This window comes from Paroedura picta, chromosome 8 (assembly GCF_049243985.1).
Source record: "Paroedura picta isolate Pp20150507F chromosome 8, Ppicta_v3.0, whole genome shotgun sequence".
In the NCBI taxonomy this organism is placed as follows: domain Eukaryota; kingdom Metazoa; phylum Chordata; class Lepidosauria; order Squamata; family Gekkonidae; genus Paroedura; species Paroedura picta.
In genome coordinates this window covers 104,308,338-104,327,438 of record NC_135376.1, presented here as the reverse complement: position 1 = coordinate 104,327,438, position 19,101 = coordinate 104,308,338, and the positions used below count along the sequence as shown (strand labels likewise).

The 19,101-nt window shown below is 54.5% G+C and overlaps 1 protein-coding gene and 3 long non-coding RNA genes across 5 annotated transcripts; all 4 read left to right on the top strand.

The window, feature by feature from the left end:
• The first annotated feature begins 524 nt into the window (after positions 1–524).
• Positions 525–1,199, top strand: LOC143842748 (uncharacterized). Its single transcript, XR_013233334.1, has 3 exons — positions 525–684; positions 882–1,013; positions 1,143–1,199. It is a non-coding gene; the product is annotated as an uncharacterized LOC143842748 (long non-coding RNA).
• Positions 1,200–10,485: 9,286 nt separating this feature from the next.
• LOC143844042 (maestro heat-like repeat-containing protein family member 7) lies at positions 10,486–14,095 on the top strand. Its single transcript, XM_077350996.1, has 9 exons — positions 10,486–10,550; positions 11,048–11,152; positions 11,268–11,341; positions 11,720–11,825; positions 12,085–12,180; positions 12,682–12,786; positions 13,060–13,192; positions 13,482–13,561; positions 13,907–14,095. The coding sequence occupies exons 3-9, from the start codon at positions 11,274–11,276 to the stop codon at positions 14,093–14,095; spliced, it is 777 nt and encodes a 258-aa protein (XP_077207111.1). The 5' UTR covers positions 10,486–10,550; positions 11,048–11,152; positions 11,268–11,273.
• A 101-nt stretch (positions 14,096–14,196) lies between these two features.
• LOC143842746 (uncharacterized) lies at positions 14,197–15,518 on the top strand. The gene is made up of 3 exons (XR_013233333.1): positions 14,197–14,274; positions 14,524–14,882; positions 15,245–15,518. It is a non-coding gene; the product is annotated as an uncharacterized LOC143842746 (long non-coding RNA).
• Positions 15,519–16,443: 925 nt separating this feature from the next.
• LOC143842745 (uncharacterized) lies at positions 16,444–18,175 on the top strand. Of its 2 annotated transcripts, none has more exons than XR_013233331.1 (4): positions 16,444–16,583; positions 17,286–17,400; positions 17,598–17,729; positions 17,859–18,175. It is a non-coding gene; the product is annotated as an uncharacterized LOC143842745 (long non-coding RNA). The 2 variants fall into 2 exon arrangements; XR_013233332.1 differs by having other exon boundaries at positions 17,283–17,400.
• Positions 18,176–19,101: the final 926 nt, after the last annotated feature.

The following is a 19,101-nucleotide window of genomic DNA, read 5'->3' as shown; positions in this document are numbered from 1 at the left end:
CACAACTGCAGATCCTCAGGAACCAGAAGGGGCTCCCGGGCCAAGTGTCAGACAATCGCCCAGAGCAAGCAAAGGAGTCCCACCAGACGGGTTTTCTCATGTGGTCAAGGCGGCAGCAGCAGCACCTGAGCCTTTCACATGGAGAGAGATCGAAAGGATGCCTGCCAACGAAGCAGCAAAGTGGAGAAAGCTGCAGAAGAAGAGACTGAATCTCTGATCAAGAACCAAACCTGGACACTCACAGATCTGCCTCCAGGGAAGAGGACAGTGGGAGGCAAGTGGATCGTGGTGCCGAAGGGGAAGGACAAAGGCACAAAGCCCCATTGGTTGCCAAAGGATACTCCCAGAAGGACGGAGAAGACAATGATGAAACCTCCGCACCAGTGGTGGACACACTTCAACTAGAATGCTCTTGGGCAGGAGTAGTCAAACTGCGGCCCTCCAGATTTCCATGGACTACAATTCCCATGAGCCCCTGCCCATGAATGCTGGCAGGGGCTCATGGGAATTGTAGTTCATGGACATCTGGAGGGCCACAGTTTGACTCCCTCTGCTCTTGGGCATAGCAGCAGCAAGAAAGATGCACCTGGAGCCTCTGGATGGAAAGACAGCATTTCCTCGTGGAGGAATGAAGGAAGAAGTCTACCTGGAACAACCACCTGGATTTGAAAGGCACAGAGACAGGTTAGTGCTTCTGGCTCCCCGTGGCCGTCTGGGATGATGACCACTGGATTGCAAACTTCAGAATGTCAAGGGGAACGTTTTTTGAAATTGTGGAAGCTCTCCATGGCCGCATGGAGAGGCAAGTAACTGGCATGCGGTGCCCTATTCCTGTGGGGAAAAGGGTGGCAGCCGCCTTGTGGTACTTGTCCACCCCACAGTACTTCCGGACAGTTGCCCAGCAATTCGGATTAGGAGTCTCCACGGTCAGCGAGATCCTGCTGGAGTTCTGCTTCGCCATGGAGGCAGAATTGTACAGCAAAGTGGTGTGCCTCGGAGACCGGCTTGGAGCGGTGGGTGTCCTTATATCCCCTTTGCCCTTTAATTTTTTTTCCATTTTTGATAGGTGAGCAACGAATACTCTATGCGCCCCACGTTAACTTTAATCCCTGGTGTCTATTCTTTTCTTTTTCTTTCCTCAGACGGGTTCCCACCTTGTTTCGCCGCGGTTGACGGTACCCACATCCCGATCCGACCACCTGAGGGAAGCATAAAGGAGCACGGGAACAGGAAGGACTTTTGTCCTGTTCTCCTTCAGGGAACCGTGGACTTCTCCGGACAGTTTATAGATTTTGAGGTGGGGTGGAGTGGGAGGAGGCATGATGCCCTTGTGTTCCGTGAATCGAACCTCAGGGCAACCATGGACCAAGGGGTCTTTGTCCCCGGCAACCCCACCGCCACCATTGAGGGAGTGCGTGTTCCGGCTTTGGTGCTCGGAGATGGAGCCTACCCCACACGACGCTGGCTCATGACTCCCTATAAGCGGCCAAGGACAAATGTGCAGAGCTACTACAACCTCAGGCACTCCCGCGCAAGGAATGTCGTGGAGCGTGCCTTTGGCCCTTTGAAGGCTCGGTTCCATCGCTTGATGTCACGACTCCATGTGCATATAGACAATGTGACACCATTGATCATCGCATGTGTCATCTTGGAACAACATCTGCGAGGACAAGGGACATCACATCCCCTTCCCAGTGGCTGAATCAGACCCTGTAGTCCTTGAGGACGCAGCAGCCATCCCTCAAGCCAGAAAAAAAAGGATCTATTCGGAGGGGTGCAAGGTTCGGGACGCTATGGCCAGTTACCTTTTCAGAAATAGGAGACGGTTTTGATTGTGACCTTTTGCCTATGTGTGCTATGTGAAATAAAGTTTAATGTTCTTTGTTCAACCTTGTCTTCAGCCACTATCCTTGTGTTGTTTGACTAAGTAGCCGATTCTCTGGTCCGAAAGCACTTGAACAGACCTCACTGCCTCACTGTAGTAACACCCCTGTGAGATTGACAAACACAAGACAGAAGCACTCTACAGGCAAGGGTTGGGGAGGCGGCTAGCCAGGAAGTGTTGGCGACACCTACTCCAGTGGAGGACATAGGCACTGATTTTATTTGATGTTCCAGGGAATAATTCCACTGGTGGACAGCATGGCTACATTTAAAGTTTTGGAGGCTGACTTGACTGTGGTGGCTATGAGAAGCCTCTTCCCCCAAATGCTTCTATCTACTTTGGGACAGCAGTAAGATGCTGTTATTTCCAGCAGAGGTTACCAGCTACTAAGAAGATGGTGGTGCTGGAGAGGGGACTAGTGCGCTTTAAAATTGTGGTTTGGGGTGGGGTGGGGGTGGGGGGTTCCCTGTTTCATCCCCTGTTTTAAAAAGTTTGTTTAAAATGTTTGGGGGGTTCCCTCTTTCATTCCCTGTTTGATAATGTTTGTTTTCTATTTATTAAAAATAAAATGTTTGTAATACTGTTGGCAGAAAAGCCTCCAGTGGGACTCCTTACACTCACACCCCTTTCACCCCACACCCACCCATCACAGTTTAAACCCATTCACCAGAAAGGCCTGCCTGCCTTCAGAGGATCAGAGCATCAGAGCAGTCGTCCAGCCATCCCATTCAGGCTGCCGGGCTTCTAGACACCTTCCTCCTGCTGAGCTTTGAAGGGCTGGGACGGGTTCAGGCCCTTGTCCGCCCAGCGGGAAGGGCGTGCTGCCCTCGGCTGGCTCAGGCACAATGGAGGATGCTAATCTGGAGGGCCTTTCCCTCTGTGGACCAGCAGTTCAGGGACTGGAGTTCAGCAGCTGGGCCAAGGTGTATGTCTCCACCTTATGAGCCTACCTTCTGAATTGTCGGAGGTCAGACATCAACGCGGCTGCTAATGCTGGTGGTGGGGCAGGGAAGCGTGTGCCGAAGGAGTGGGTGTGCCACAGGCCCAGGGGTTATGTGCAATGATGTCTGCGGATACTACCTTCCCATCCCCTGGCTCGACATCAAGGGGCTCGCCTTCCGGACACCATTAGGAGGGAGGTTCCCCGTGTCGGTTCCCCATCGATGACCACAGGGATTCGGAGGCAGATGCTCCTTTGGGCTGCCCCAACTGTTCCGCTGCAGGGCCTCCCCCTCGGGACTCCGTACAAGGTCCAAGCGGTTGGAGGTTACGTGCAGGGGAGTGCCGGCTTTCGGATCAGACTTTTCTCATGCCGCTGGTGCTCGTAATGCTGCAAGAGAGTCAAGGGGGAGTCACCTGGGTCTCAGGGGCTGCATCCATGTTCCTAGGCCAGGATATCGCAGCACACAGTGGCCAGGCACATGGCACTGCCATGCAAGATACCCATGGCGCAGGGGCACCTGAGGTTGTGGTAGCTTTTCTGGTGAGACCGACTGGCCAGCGGTGCCCGGCTTCCAGAGCATTAAGGAACGATCAGTGGAAGTGGGAGTTTGGGGGCGAAAGTCCCTGAAATGACTGGAGCTGAGGGGGCCAGTTCTTTAATTGGCTTAGCAACCTCTGGGGGCGCCCTCTGCAGATGGTTTGGTTTGCCAAGTGATGGGGTTCTTTAGTTGGACCCGGGTGTGATCTGTGGTTGCACAAGGTTTTTGGCTGGCCTGATGGAATTGGTCCTGGTTATGGAGCGTTGGCGGGAACGGGGCCTGTTTGGCTTCGTTCTGTGGCGGGTCTGCATGGGTTGGAGCGTGTTGGCAGGGAGTCCGGTGTGTGATCAGATTCCCTGGAGTTCGGGGCCTCGCTAAGAGGTGGCATGTAAACCAGCGCGGCTTACCTGGCTCGGAGGCCAGGGGCTCGTTTTGCCAGGCGGCCTGGGGACAGCCGAACGAGGTGGACGTACGTTTGCTCCCCCACTTAGGTCGCTTCCCCTGGGGCGAACTTTGTATTATTATCATTATCATTATTATTACTATTATTGTTATTATCATCATCATCATTTCCTGCCACTCCCTACTGGCTTGTGGCAGGTAACAGTAGTCTTACAATACCCCATTAAAACCCCCACTAATAGACTATAAATATACCCAACACGGCAGAAAATGCCACTCTCCCCTACCCAGTCAACGGCATTAGGGGATGGAGGCTAATACTGTATACTTCAGACCCCAGGGGGGTGGCAATGTTGTCCCTCGCCAGTCCTAGCCTCAACCAGGGACCTGGCGGAAGAGCTCCGTTTTATAGGCCCTGCGGAACGCCGACGGATCCCGCAGGGCCCGTAGCTCGCCCGGGAGCTCATTCCACCAGGTAGGGGCCAGGACAGAGAAAGTCCTGGCCCTGGTTGAGGCTAGGCGCGCTTCTCTGGGGCCGGGAACGACCAATAGATTTCCCCCCGCAGAGCGTAAGGCGAAAATGCGATCCTGGGCTTCAGTTGGCAGGGTCCCGCGGGTCCAACGTTGTTTTTTTCAAGAGAGGGCGAAATGCTAGCGAGGCTTGGCCGTGCTTAGCGTCAAAGATACTCAGATATTCTGGCAGCCAGGCAAAGGACCTTGGGTGGCGACTTGCCATTGTCTGCCTCCCTGTCATGACACCCCAATGTATGTTGTAGGGACTCGCACCCAGATCCTTGGAGGTTTCACATCCAAATACTAGCCAAGGTTGGCCATGCTTGGCTTCTAAGATACTCAGATTGTGTGACAGCCAGGCAAGGGGCCACGTCGTGGCAGGTCCCAGGGAGAGGTGGATGCTGCTGCTGTCAGCTCAGGCCTAAGGCTCCACGGCCACCGCAGCCAAGTCATGATGAATTGTCTTGATCGTGGATCTCCAGAAGGGGCTCCTGGGCCTTTCGCTGTAGGGGCCTACTCCGTCGGGGGATCGAAGGTCTTGAGGGAGGGGGCTTTCTGGGACTGGTTGGCCGCCCCTCCCTCCCTCCCTCCCTCCCTCCCTCCCACAGCTTTCCAGAAATCAGGGTGCATAAAGTTTGACAGTACTGCTGTGGTTGCCAAGGGACCCACAACAGCCACAGAATCCAGTGGGCTTCCTTAAAAAAGAAAAAAATGTGTTTCTTCGTTCCCCTCCCCTTCAATCATATTTGGTTCTGGAAAGAGAGGACGTTGTCGTAGAAAATTTTAGAAGAAAAAGAAGAAGAAGAGTTGGTTCTTATATGCCGCTTTTCCCTACCCGAAGGAGGCTCAAAGCGGCTTACAGTCGCCTTCCCTTTCCTCTCCCCACAACAGACACCCTGTGGGGTGGGTGAGGCTGAGAGAGCTCTGATATTACTGCTCGGTCAGAACAGCTCTATCAGTGCCGTGGCGAGCCCACGGTCACCCAGCTGGTTCCATATGTGGGAGCGCAGAATCGAACCTGGCATGCCAGATTAGAAGTCTGCACTCCTAACCTGTACACCAAACTGGCTCTCTGTAGTGCCCTGTTTTGCCTCATAAGGACTTCCCAACCATCTTAAGGTTCCCCTCCTTCTGGAGAACATCAACAGAGAAATATCTGAAACTGTGGCCAGGTTTTTGCAAGGTGCCATCAAACAGCGTCCGGACTGTTATTCAGGACAATTTTCTTGCATATTTATCAATTCCTGGGAGGGCTTTGTTTATTTACTGTGTCTTTTTCTTACTCTTTTTGCTTTTCTGTCTCTGTATTCCACTTCCAACTGTAACTCAGATTTTATATGCCAAGAAATGACTTGTATCTGGAACTATGGGTTCTGGTCTTGCTCTGGAGGGTAACTTTTTTTGCGCACAGAATTGGCCATGCCCATTTAACATTTTTTGCGCTGTTCTGAAAACATGGTTCAGCGGCGTTAAAAACATGAGCTTTTCAACAGCAGAAAATGTTTTCATTCATCCACCCTTCTTCCCTGACATCTCTCCCCTTATGCTCCTGCTCATTTTCAAACTTGGGGCCCCGCGCTGCAGGTGGGGTTTAAAGACATGTCCTTGTGAACTACAAATGGGTTCGAGGGGTTTGATTGGCTGGTTTGGCAGAGAGTTCTAATGTGGCTGTGTTTGGTTGCTGTGAGACAGTTTATTAATGCAACAAGATCAACATGTGCTTATATATGCCCACAGTTATAATGGTCAGTTCTTAGTTTGACGAAGAGTGCTTGCACTCGAAAGCTCACGCCTTGAATACATCTTTGTTGGTCTTAAAGGTGCCCCTGGACTCTGATTTTGTTGTCCCCCCCTGGGAGTGACTCATCCCATGCTGGAGTGGGAGGGAAGGCCAGGAAACAGCCCCCTGGGCCACTGTAACCCGAGGGACGGGCGGGACGGGGCCTCCTTTGTGACATCACCCCCTGCTGGTGCCCTGGGCTGCCGCACCCGGGGGGTCCTTTGTGGGTTGTTGAAGGAGCGTTGGAGTTGGAGTTGAAAGAGATTGGTGGAGAAAAATCGTGTTTTGTTGGTTTATTGGTTTATTTCTTTTTGATTTCACTTTATCCATTTATTTAACTAAATTGTTTTATTTATTTTATTTCACTTATTTATTTATTTTAATTATTTTATTTTATTAATTCATTTATTTATTCTTTTTGATTCATTTATATTATTCGTTTTTTATTTATTTAATTTTACCTTTATATTTATTTGTATATATCTGTATATATCTGTATATATTTGTATATTTCTTTCTATATATATATATATATATATTTGTATATATTTGTATATATTTATTTATTTGTATATTTATTTGTATATTGATTTATTTGTACATTTGTATATATTAGTATATATTTTTAAGACCATGGCTGAAAAACATCTAAAAATGTAAGTGGGGCACCTGTATTCTTTTCCTATGCAATTTTTATCTCACGATCTCCCAAGCGATCCTGGTTGGGAAGCGGGACGTGTTGCTCTTAGAATCATAGAATCATAGAGTGGGAAGGGGCCATACAGGCCATCTAGTCCAACCCCCTGCTCAACGCAGGATCAGCCCTAAGCATCCTAAAGTATCCAAGAAAAGTGTGTATCCAACCTTTGCTTGAAGACTGCCAGTGAGGGGGAGCTCACCACCTCCTTAGGCAGCCTATTCCACTGCTGAACTACTCTGACTGTGAAAAATCTTTTCCTGATTGTTGTTGTTATGTGCGAAGTCGTGTCCGACCCATCGCGACCCCATGGACAATGATCCTCCAGGCCTTCCTGTCCTCTACCATTCCCCGGAGTCCATTTAAGTTTGCACCTACTGCTTCAGTGACTCCATCCAGCCACCTCATTCTCTGTGGTCCCCTTCTTCTTTTGCCCTCGATCGCTCCCAGCATTAGGCTCTTCTCAAGGGAGTCCTTCCTTCTCATGAGGTGGTCAAAGTATTTGAGTTTCATCTTCAGGATCTGGCCTTCTAAAGAGCAGTCAGGGCTGATCTCCTCTAGGACTGACCGGTTTGTTCGCCTTGCAGTCCAAGGGACTCGCAAGAGCCTTCTCCAGCACCACAGTTCAAAAGCCTCAATTCTTTGACGCTCGGCCTTCCTTATGGTCCAACTTTCGCAGCCATACATTGCAACTGGGAATACCATAGCCTTGACTAAACGCACTTTTGTTGGCAGGGTGATGTCTCTGCTTTTTAGGATGCTGTCTAGATTTGCCATAGCTTTCCTTCCCAGAAGCAAGCGTCTTTTAATTTCTTTGCTGCAGTCCCCATCTGCAGTGATTTGGAGCCCAGGAAAATAAAATCTGTCACTATCTCCATTTCTTCCCCATCTATTTGCCATGATATCTTTTCCTGATATCTAGCCTATTTCGTTGTACTTGAAGTTTAAACCCATTACTGCGTGTCCTCTCCTCTGCATCCAACAGAAACAGCATCCTGCCCTCCTCCAAGTGACAACCTTTCAAATACTTAAAGAGGGCTATCATGTCCCCTCTAAGCCTCCTTTTCTCCAGGCTGAACATTCCCAAGTCCCTCAACCTATCTTCATAGGGCTTGGTCCCTAGGCCCCAGATCATCTTCGTCGCTCTCCTCTGTACACTTTCAATTTTATCTACGTCCTTCTTGAAGTGAGGCTCCAGAACGGCACACAGTACTCCAGGTGTGGTCTGACCAGTGCCGTATACAATGGGACTATGCCATCTTGTGATTTTGATGTGATGCCCCTGTTGATACAGCCCAAAATGGCATTCGCCTTTTTTACCGCTGCATCACACTGCCTGCTCATGTTTAGTTTACAATCCACAAGTACTCCAACGTCTCGTTCACACACAGTGTTACCTAGAAGCGTATCCCCCATCCAGTAGGCATGCTTTGCATTTTTCTGACCCAGATGCATAACTTTACACTTATCTTTATTAAATTGCATCTTGTTCTCATTTGCCCATTTTTCCATTGTGTTCAGATCTCGTTGAACTCTGTCTCTGTCTTCCGGAGTATTTGCCAGTCCTCCCAATTTGGTGTCAGCTGCAAACTTGATGAGTAGTCCCTCCACCCCCTCATCTAGATCATTAATAAATATGTTAAAAAGTACCGGGCCGAGCACCGAGCCCTGAGGTACCCCGCTATTCACCTCTCTCCAGTCTGATGAAACACCATTGACAAGAACGCTTTGAGTGCGGTTCTCTAACCAATTCCCTATCCACTTAACTATCTGGAAATCCAGATTGCAGTCCTTCAACTTATCCCTCAGAACATATTGGGGAACCTTGTCAAAAGCTTTACTAAAATCCAAGTAAATGACATCAACCGAATTTCCACGATCCAGCAAACCTGTTACTTGGTCAAAAAAGGAAACCAGGTTGGTCTGGCAGGACCTGTTGGAGACAAATCCATGCTGACTTCCTTGGATCACGAAATTGCCCTCCAGATGTTTGCAGATCACTCCCTTTAATATCTGCTCCATTATCTTCCCCATAACAGAGGTCAGACTCACTGGTCTGTAGTTTCCCGGGTCATCCTTCCTCCCTTTTTTGAAGATCGGAATAACGTTTGCTCTCTTCCAGTCCTCCGGGACATCTCCAGTCCTTAAAGAGGGCCCGAAGATGATGGACAAGGGCTGTGCAAGTTCTCTGGAAAGTTCTTTGAGCACTCTTGGGTGCACTTCATCCGGACCAGGGGATTTGAACTCATCAATGGGCTTCCCTGGCCAATTTTAGCTCACTCTCAGCTTTGGCCTTTCTGATGATTGATCTACAGTGCCTAGTAACCTGTAGGCACTGGTTAGTATCTGCCTAGTAACCTGTAGGCACCTCATCTTCTCCAAGCGATGAGGCTGTCCGAACGCTCAGCTCCGTGTCAGGGGAGGGAAAGAGTGTGTCAGGCCTTCTCCGGTCCCTCCACCCTCGCAGGCAAGAGGGGCCAAGAGCCCCCCACCGGGTGCCCAGGGGAGATTCTCTCCAGACCTCCGATGCCCTCAGAGTCACGATGCGGAGACGGAGGGACCTGCCCTCATCCCAGAGAGACTCCCTCAAGTGTTCTTTCTTATCAGGGCGGGTGGTTAGGTGGGACTGCAGACACAGGGTGCCGCCAGGCCAGTGACTCCCCTTCTCTTCCCTCCCTTCTAGCCTCCAGCGCTTAAGGGCCCTCTTCAAACGGGCCAAGGTCGCCCCCCGGGCCGGAGGAGAGGTGCAGCCTGCAGGTGAGGAGTGGAACGGAGGGCAGGGAGGGGCAGGGAGGGGGGCGGAAGAGGCAGAGCTGTTGAGGACAGTGACATTCCCAGGGCTCAGGCCCCCTGTGGCTCCCAGCACAAGGAGTGCTTTTGGAACCAGCCCGACAGGGCTTGGAAATCTCGTGGCACCTTCAAGAACGACCCCATTGATTAGGGTACGTTGTCGGTGTGTCATGGCCCCTTTCGCCAGTCGGATCTGTGATGACAGACGACAACGGGGCATTCGTGGAGGGCTCCTGTGGGGAGGAGAAAAGGGTAGCCCTAATGGACCCCATTCTTTCGAAGAAGGGGGGAAAGGGACACGATGTGGAGAAGGTGTGTGTGTGGGGGGGGAGTCTCCTCCTAGAGTGACAGAATTTGCCGATTCTCCCACTGGAGTCGGAGGGAGGCCCGGAGACGAAACGGCTCCCCTGATGGTTTCTGTGAAGGTGCCCGACAGCAGTGCCCACGGTCGGGGCCCTGAAGAATTGTGCCTGAAGGCCAAATCGGGCTCCCCCCACACAGGAGGGCTCCACAGTCCGGGCTGAGCTGTGTGGCCATCAGAGCCCCTTGGGGGTGCTGGGGGGACACCGAGGGGGGCTGCCACGCACTACAGGCAGAGAAGTCGATGGGGGGAGGCTCTCTCTCCTGCTGTGGATGGAGCCCCACCCTCAAACCGGGGAGCCACTGGACCTGTTGCTGAAGCGATGATCCAGAGGACCCCTGAGGGGCGAGAGGGAAGGAAGCCCCCCCCTCCCCAGGGCAGGATTGGACCCAGCCCAGAACGTGTTCCCTCTGCCGACCTCTGGGTGGGGATCAGCCCGCAGGGGCACACAAGCGGACTCTTCGCCCCTGGGAGCCCGCTGGGAAGGGCTCTGAGGGAAGGCACCATGGAAGGCGCAAGGAAAGCGGGATCTCTCCGCGTATTAACCGGGCCCTTCCTCCCCAGCTGCCGCTGCCTGCAGAAGGCGCCCCAAGAGGGGAGCGGCGGAATGCATCGCCCACTTCCTGGCCGCCAAGGATACGGTAAGCCCCACGAGGCACCAGGAGAAGCGCAGTGTCCCTTCCCTTGCGAGGCTGTTCCCCTTCCGTTCCCCTTCCTCTCGGATTTCGCTGGCTCCAGTAGCAGAGGGATGGCAGTCTCAGGAGCAAGGGGGGCCCGGCACACGGATCCCGCACTGACTTGCAGCCGCCCCCGAGAGGGGTGCTTGCAGAAAAGGGACCGGGGTCCCCATCCTCCCAGGCCCCTGGGTTAGGAAGCCCCACAGCTGTCCCACGCGCACCTCTTGGAGGGACGGGACCCTCTACCCTGCCTCCTGCTGCAAAGGATGCCGTCTCCTCGGGGTCCAGCCATGTGCCCTGAGGGCCAGGGCAGCCATGGAGACTTTCAGGAGGGAGCCTCCTCGGGAGCAGGAGAAGCAGCGGCTCGTGTCCAGCCAGATGGACTGCCCCTGACTGGGGATGCTGCTTCTCTCCTTGGCCCTCCATGGCCAGGCTCACAGCCTGCCTCTCGCCACTTGCAGGGCCCCAGACAGGACCGGGCATTCTTACAGGCGGTCCGGGGGTTCTGCCACGGCCGGGAGCGTTCTCTGCCTTCTTGCAAGCAAAGGATTGCAGAGAAAATACGAGTGAGTGAGACTCAGGACTGGGGGGGGGGGAGGAAAGGGAGTGGGGGGCAGGAGCAGACCTGCCCCAGCCCAAGGAGCTCTGATGTTTTCTTTTTGAAACCTTTGTCTCCCCAAGGACATCATGCACAAGTCATTCCTTGCCCTAGAGGCGAGATTGGTTGGATGTATGGAGGCAGTGGCAGAGCTGAGGTATGTTTCTTCCTGAGGGAACCTTGGTGCCAGGCCCTCGGAGGGGAGGGAGGGAGGGAGGGAGACCGTCCTGGGGCTGCAGGATGGTCAACAGAGCCAGCCCAAGGGAGAGACGGGAGGCCATGGCTGCTTCCTGCCCGGCCTCAGGGCGATGCAGGCAGAGTGCCTGAGGGCAGCACCTGTTCTCCAGCTGGGAGCAGTGCCTCCCTCCCCGAGGCTCTCCCTGACTCTCAGGCGCTGCACTGCCATCCTCTCCTCCACCCTCACCCTCACGCTGCTCAGGGGGAAGTGGCGAGCCTCAGACGAAGCCCCGGCAGGGCTGGGGGATTGCCCTCCCTTCCAGCACGGAGTCTAATCCCGGCCCTTCTGCCCTGCCAGCAAGTTCCATCCGCCCCTGAGGACAGATCTCCGGCAGTCGATTGTAGCCTGGGCTCTGGGGATGGTCCTCGGAGGCCCCCCGATACAGGCAGACCCCGCAGGCCAGGTACCTTGAGCGACACCTGATTTCTCAAGAGGGTGGCAGACACACCTGGCGGTCCCGTCTTCTCTGGAGGACGAGGTCCAGCTGTGGGGAGAGCTGTGTCCCTCCTCCGGAAGAGGCGAAAGACGCAGGGTCCCTCTTTGGGTCCCGAATCCAGAGGCCTCCTTCCCTGGAGGATGGAGTGGTGGTCTTCAAGGCTTCCTGGCCAGCCCTGGGGCGAGGGGGGGTCAGCCTTTTCATGCCAGATCGCTCTTCCCATCAGGCCCTGCAGCAGAAGGCAGAGGAGGCCCTGCGCAGGATGCTGCGGGGCCTGATCCGGGAGGATCCCTCCGCAGGCCACCTGGACACCCTGCTGGACGTAAGTAGCTGGAGAAGGTGGGAGGGAGATGGGCCAAGGGGATCCCAAGGGAGCCCAGCGGGGAGAAAGGGTCACCTCTGGCGCAACACAATCCCCCCCACCCTCCTGCCGCATGGGGGGGCCCTCCCACCTGGCTGCTCTAGAACCCCATTCCTGGAATTTGGCTTTCTGTGGCGGCAGCAGAGTGGCTTGCCTCTCTCCTGGGGGAAGGACTCCCAAGGAGCTGCCGTCCGTGAGCCGTGGGAGCACGCCAACTGGAAGGGTCACTGGGCACCCCGGCTCCAGGCTGGGAGACGACGGGCCCCTCAGGGGGCAGGTTGGGGGCAGGCAGCTCTCCCACAGGAACAGAGCCCTTTCCAGAGCCTGGGGCCCACCCTCTCTGGGGATCTTCCTTGGTGGGCAGATCTGCAGGGGGAGGGTGTGCTGAGGACCATGCCCTGGTCCGAGGGTATGGGGTGAGGGCCTGCTTCCTTCCTTCCTCTTCCTTCCTTCCTTCCACAGCAACTCTTATACTGGCTCCGGGTCAGCTGGCCTGCCCCCAGAGCCCGGGCAGCTGCTCTGTTGAGGGACGTCCTCCTGGATGCCTGCAAAATGCCTGGCTTAAACGTAAGTCCTCCACCCCCAGCAGGATCTGGCCCGTGGAGCCCAGCAAGAGAGGAGGGGCTGTTCCATCTCTGGGAGGGGGAAGATGAGGACTGGCCCTCCCTGCCTCCCTCCCCGAAGTGCCAGAGTGTCCACCCCTGGGACATTGTTCCTTCTCCTCTAAGGTCCCCCCAGGATCAGTGGGGAGGGTCAGGAGGGGGAAGACCCCAGTGGTTCAGGGCTCCGGGGCCGTCTCTGGATGGACAAGCGAGGCCTCTTCTTCTGCTTCCAATCTAGATCTTCAGCCAGCATACATTCGGGCACGTGGTGGCGAAGCTGTCCGTCTCCCTGGCCGACCCGGAAGCGGAGGTCCGGGAGAAGGCCAGGGAGGTCTTTGGACAGCTGATGCAATTGCAGCAGAAGAAGCAGGGTGAGTTAGGGTCCCTTTTCCGGGGTAGGGCACCCCCTCCCTCCCTTCAGAGCAACGGGGTTCCTTCTGTGCAGATCAGCCTTCCCCACCACAGCCTCCAGACATCTGTTCCGATTCCGCTGCCTTTCCTGGTGCTCTTTCCCCATGAGCCCAGCCCTCCTCCGAGGCCAGAGGGGGAGACCAGCGAGGCCCCGGGGGAGGGGGAAGAGACACCCCCAGGCCAGGAGGAAGCACAGCTGTTCTGTGCCGGGCCTGTCCACTAGAGCTCTTCCCGATTTCTGCCTTTCAGGCCGGAGCCAGTTCACCTGGGAGGAGGACCCAGAACGGCCCTGGAGGGAGAGCTACGCCCACCTCATCACGGCAGCTGAGGTACGGAGGCCCGTCTGTGGTGCTGGCCAGGCATTCTTGGAAAGGCCTCCCCTCTTGGGCCAGGGTCAAGGGGGGCTTTGTTTATTCCCCGGGAGGGAGGGAGGGACACAGGAGATCCCCCTTGGGCGATACTTCTGGCAGTGGTGTGCAGAGAGACTGGGAGTCCTCCTGTCCCTTCGGCATGCCACAGCTCTGGAGCATGCCCTGATTCATTGTGGGAATCCCATTTCCTCGAAGGGCAGTTGGAGAGGGGCGAGGGAGGGAGGGCAGGAGCCAACCCCTCTGGGGAAGAGGCACCAGGGCTTCCGTTTGGAGAGGACTGACAGGGTCTCTTCCTGGTTTCAGGTGTTCGGAGGTCACCTCAGCGCGAGGCAGAGGCTCTCTCTCCAGGAGGCCGCTCTGGAGGACGCCCTGAGCCTGGACGGGCGGTGGGTGAGGGAGGGAGGCCTCTTGGTCCTCCTCTCCCTCCTGGGCCAGGCCAGGGCCCTGCTGGAGGAGGAGGAGGAGGTGCGTAGAGGGGGAGATCACACGTAGAGGGGGGAGGCAAACGTCCCACCCTCTGGCCTGGGCTGTGAAGAGGGCAGGAATCACTGGGGGCATTTCTCCATCTCCCCAGATCGAAGACCTCCGGAGCAACCTCTCTGCCCTGCTCTATAATATGTGGCGGGGCAGAGAGGTCCCCCCCGAAATTGCGGCACTCCTGCCAAGTTCAGGTAATGTTCCTCTCCGGGGAATCAGGGGTGGGCAAGGAGCCGTGGCTTTGGGACTGCGTGAGGGGCCAGGGCTCTGGCTGCTCCACACCAAGGCCCCTCATTGGTCTCCGGGCAATGAAGGCTCCTCGGAGGAAATCCCTTGCTGCTTTTCCCCAGCTCAGAAGCAAGTCTGCCATCTCTTGCCTATTTTATGGACCAATGCAAGAGAGCTGACCCTGCGCCTGCCAGCTTTTCTTTTCTCCCCTACAGATGAGTAAAAGGACCCTGCAGGAGTGCCCTTCCTCCTCCTCCTCGTCCTCGTCCTCCTCCCACCACCCGTTCCCATGCTGGGACTCGAGAGAGCACGGGTTACATGCCAGGTCAGCGTCATGTGCCCCCCAACAGACCCCCAGAGACTTTTTAGATAATCCCGTACCTCCACATGATATCCAAGATTCAGACCTCCCTCCAAAGGGAACAACCACAAGGGCCTTCAGGGATTTGTCTGGATTCCAAAATGTTTCCGCCCATCTGCCCCCCACGACACCTCTTTGCCTGTTGGGTTGACCAAGATTCCTGGACCTTGGGGACCATTCCAGTTCGTCTCAGCCACTTCAGAGGGCTTCCAGGTAACGAAGACTCGCTCTCCTCCTGACCCTGTTCTTTCGCCTGCCGACCCCATGCTCGCCTTCGTGAAAGAGGCCGATGCACCCAGCTCCACCCCGGGAGCCCTGCTGTCGCAGCAGGTGTGGCCCGCAGATCTGCTACACCCCTGTGCATCCTCCTGTCGATGGTCGCTGTTTCTCGAGATCCCTTTGCCTCGGGGCAGCCAGGGCTCCTTCTGAGGAAGGGCCTTCGGACAACCGGCAGGTTGACCCGCCCCCTTTGGGACCCCAACCTCGAAGCGAGTCAGCGATCTCTGGCACATTTCACTGATCGGTGCCAGTGAGCTGACGCAGGGGCCTCCCTGCTTTTCTTCTCTCCCCTACAGATGAAAGAAGACCCTGCAGGAGTGCCCTTCCTCCCCCCCCCTCCTCCTGCCTTCCTCATGCTGGGACTCTGGAGCAAAACCAAGCCTCCCAAACCCATTCCAGCCATTTGTCGTTGGCAACTCTTGCAGCGGTCCCCAGTGGCTCCCCCTCCTCTTGGGACGGGTCTGGTCCCTCCTCCTGAGAAGCCAGAAGACTCGCCTGTGTTCCTGTCCCAGTGCACATTTGAACGAGGCTGAGATCAGACCAGGGCCAGCTTCCTTGGAAGCCTGCTGAAGGACAAAGCAGCTAAGCGGCCAACGCCACAGCTGGAGCCCCGGGACGGGGTGGCTGTGAAACTCTCAACCCCAAGGTGCTCCCTGGGGAGAGCAACAGAAGTCTCTCTCTCTCCCGTCTGGCGCTGGACCCGAAACACTTGCTCATTCCAGTAGAACTGTACCCTCCTGGGGCACCGCAGTCAGAAACAGTGTTTCTCAGTGCTGTGGACAACACAGAGGAGGACACAATTGCAGAACCTCAGGAACCAGAAGGAGTTGCAGAGGGGGGTAGAGCCTCTCAAGTAGAAACAGTGTTCCTCAGAGCTGTGGGCAACACAAAGCGAGCTTCCTCGCACCCAGAAACAATGTTTCTCAGTGTTGAGGACAACACAGAACAAGACACAACTGCAGATCCTCAGGAACCAGAAGGGGCTCCCGGGCCAAGTGTCAGACAATCGCCCAGAGCAAGCAAAGGAGTCCCACCAGACGGGTTTTCTCATGTGGTCAAGGCGGCAGCAGCAGCACCTGAGCCTTTCACATGGAGAGAGATCGAAAGGATGCCTGCCAACGAAGCAGCAAAGTGGAGAAAGCTGCAGAAGAAGAGACTGAATCTCTGATCAAGAACCAAACCTGGACACTCACAGATCTGCCTCCAGGGAAGAGGACAGTGGGAGGCAAGTGGATCGTGGTGCCGAAGGGGAAGGACAAAGGCACAAAGCCCCATTGGTTGCCAAAGGATACTTCCAGAAGGACGGAGAAGACAATGATGAAACCTCCGCACCAGTGGTGGACACACTTCAACTAGAATGCTCTTGGGCAGGGGTAGTCAAACTGCGGCCCTCCAGATTTCCGTGGACTACAATTCCCATGAGCCCCTGCCCATGAATGCTGGCAGGGGCTCATGGGAATTGTAGTCCATGGACATCTGGAGGGCCACAGTTTGACTCCCTCTGCTCTTGTGCATAGCAGCAGCAAGAAAGATGCACGTGGAGCCTTTGGATGGAAAGACAGCATTTCCTCGTGGAGGAATGAAGGAAGAAGTCTACCTGGAACAACCACCTGGATTTGAAAGGCACAGAGACAGGTTAGTGCTTCTGACTCCCCGTGGCCGTCAATCAAACAGCTGGGACACCTTTGACCTCCATCCACAAGCCACAATCGGGGGAGGGGGGGTGTTCCCTTTTTTTTTGTTTTAACCCCGAAAAACCTGTAGCAACGAATCATCGATAAATCAGTGGGGCATTTGGAGAGGGTTTCCAATGTTTCCTATGAAAAAATGTTTTATAAGGGAAGCCTGTATCCCGCCCACAGTACACGCCCACAGCTTACCTGCCTATGTGTACCTAGGCAAACACATGGTCGGCCTCACCCTTTGTTCTCCGAGCCTCGTAGCCACCGCACAGCTAAACGTAGCAATGGAGAGGATTGTTCTTGTGTTGCTGGCTCAGATGCTAGCAATAGCCCAGCGTGTCCGTGCCGCCGTGTCACGGATGAGGTCTACTTTTTGGGATTCCAGACTACGTGTAGACAGAAGGAGGGCCATCACTAGAAGCAAATTTCTTAGGGCACGCGTGGTGGCTAGGAAACGCTGGCAAGCTCTATCAGAGGTCTGGTTCCCCAGACAGTTCTGGGTGGACGAAAGATCCACTGACTGGTGGGAAGATTTTGTGATGTCTCGCTGGGATGATGACCACTGGATTGAATGCTGGCAGGGGCTCATGGGAATTGTAGTTCATGGACATCTGGAGGGCCACAGTTTGACTCCCTCTGCTCTTGGGCATAGCAGCAGCAAGAAAGATGCACGTGGAGCCTCTGGATGGAAAGACAGCATTTCCTCGTGGAGGAATGAAGGAAGAAGTCTACCTGGAACAACCACCTGGATTTGAAAGGCACAGAGACAGGTTAGTGCTTCTGGCTCCCCGTGGCCGTCTGGGATGATGACCACTGGATTGCAAACTTCAGAATGTCAAGGGGAACGTTTTTTGAAATTGTGGAAGCTCTCCATGGCCGCATGGAGAGGCAAGTAACTGGCATGCGGTGCCCTATTCCTGTGGGGAAAAGGGTGGCAGCCGCCTTGTGGTACTTGTCCACCCCACAGTACTTCCGGACAGTTGCCCAGCAATTCGGATTAGGAGTCTCCACGGTCAGCGAGATCCTGCTGGAGTTCTGCTTCGCCATGGAGGCAGAATTGTACAGCAAAGTGGTGTGCCTCGGAGACCGGCTTGGAGCGGTGGGTGTCCTTATATCCCCTTTGCCCTTTAATTTTTTTTTCATTTTTGATAGGTGAGCAACAAAGACTCGATGCGCCCCACGTTAACTTTAATCCCTGGTCTCTATTCTTTTCTTTTTCTTTCCTCAGACGGGTTCGCCGGGCTGGCGTTCCCACCTTGTTTCGCCGCGGTTGACGGTACCCACATCCCGATCCGAGCACCTCAGGGAAGCATAAAGGAGCACGGGAACAGGAAGGACTTTTGTCCTGTTCTCCTTCAAGGAACCGTGGACTTCTCCGGACGGTTTATAGATTTTGAGGTGGGGTGGAGTGGGAGGAGGCATGATGCCCTTGTGTTCCGTGAATCGAACCTCAGGGCAACCATGGACCAAGGGGTCTTTGTCCCCGGCAACCCCACCGCCACCATTGAGGGAGTGCGTGTTCCGGCTTTGGTGCTCGGAGATGGAGCCTACCCCACACGACGCTGGCTCATGACTCCCTATAAGCGGCCAAGGACAAATGTGCAGAGCTACTACAACCTCAGGCACTCCCGCGCAAGGAATGTCGTGGAGCGTGCCTTTGGCCCTTTGAAGGCTCGGTTCCATCGCTTGATGTCACGACTCCATGTGCATATAGACAATGTGACACCATTGATCATCGCATGTGTCATCTTGGAACAACATCTGCGAGGACAAGGGACATCACATCCCCTTCCCAGTGGCTGAATCAGACCCTGTAATCCTTGAGGATGCAGCAGCCATCCCTCAAGCCAGAAAAAAAAGGATCTATTCGGAGGGGTGCAAGGTTCGGGACGCTATGGCCAGTTACCTTTTCAGAAATAGGAGACGGTTTGGATTGTGACCTTTTGCCTATGTGTGCTATGTGAAATAAAGTGCAATGTTCTTTGTTCAACCTTGTCTTCAGCCACTATCTTTGTGTTGTTTGTCTAAGTAGCCGATTCTCTGGTCCGAAAGCTTTGTCTAATCAGTCAGTAGTAGCTGGTCAGGATTCTGTTTTCCATCTTGTTGCATGAAGGATCCTAGCAGCTGCTTTTGCCATGCATTGAACAAAGTAGCTAGACGTGTGGAGGAGTTTTCTTGTTCTGTTTCCTTACGTCCATATTGTATCCTGTGCAAATTGCCCTTTCAATCTCTTTTGCCTCTCCTCATGAATCATATTCCAGCATTCCCAGGCTTTCTGGCAAGTCCTCCATATGCGAAAAAACCATGCATCTGTCTCCTGCCATTCCCAGCATTGGCCGATAGGAGTTTTTGCCATTCCTGCTCTACCTTGGGAAGCAGCAAGCTACCTAAAAAGCAACTTATCCCCGTTTTCTGTTAACATCTGACATTCAGTGTCCCCACAATGACTCCCACTGGGCCAGGCTTCTCTT

Coding starts and splice junctions, on each gene's coding strand:
- LOC143844042 (XM_077350996.1), top strand. CDS start 11,274: ATGCACAAGTCATTCCTTGCCCTAGAGGCGAGATTGGTTGGATGTATG. Junction 12,181..12,681: donor ACCTGGACACCCTGCTGGAC/GTAAGTAGCTGG, acceptor TTCCTTCCACAG/CAACTCTTATACTGGCTCCG. Junction 12,787..13,059: donor GCAAAATGCCTGGCTTAAAC/GTAAGTCCTCCA, acceptor CTTCCAATCTAG/ATCTTCAGCCAGCATACATT.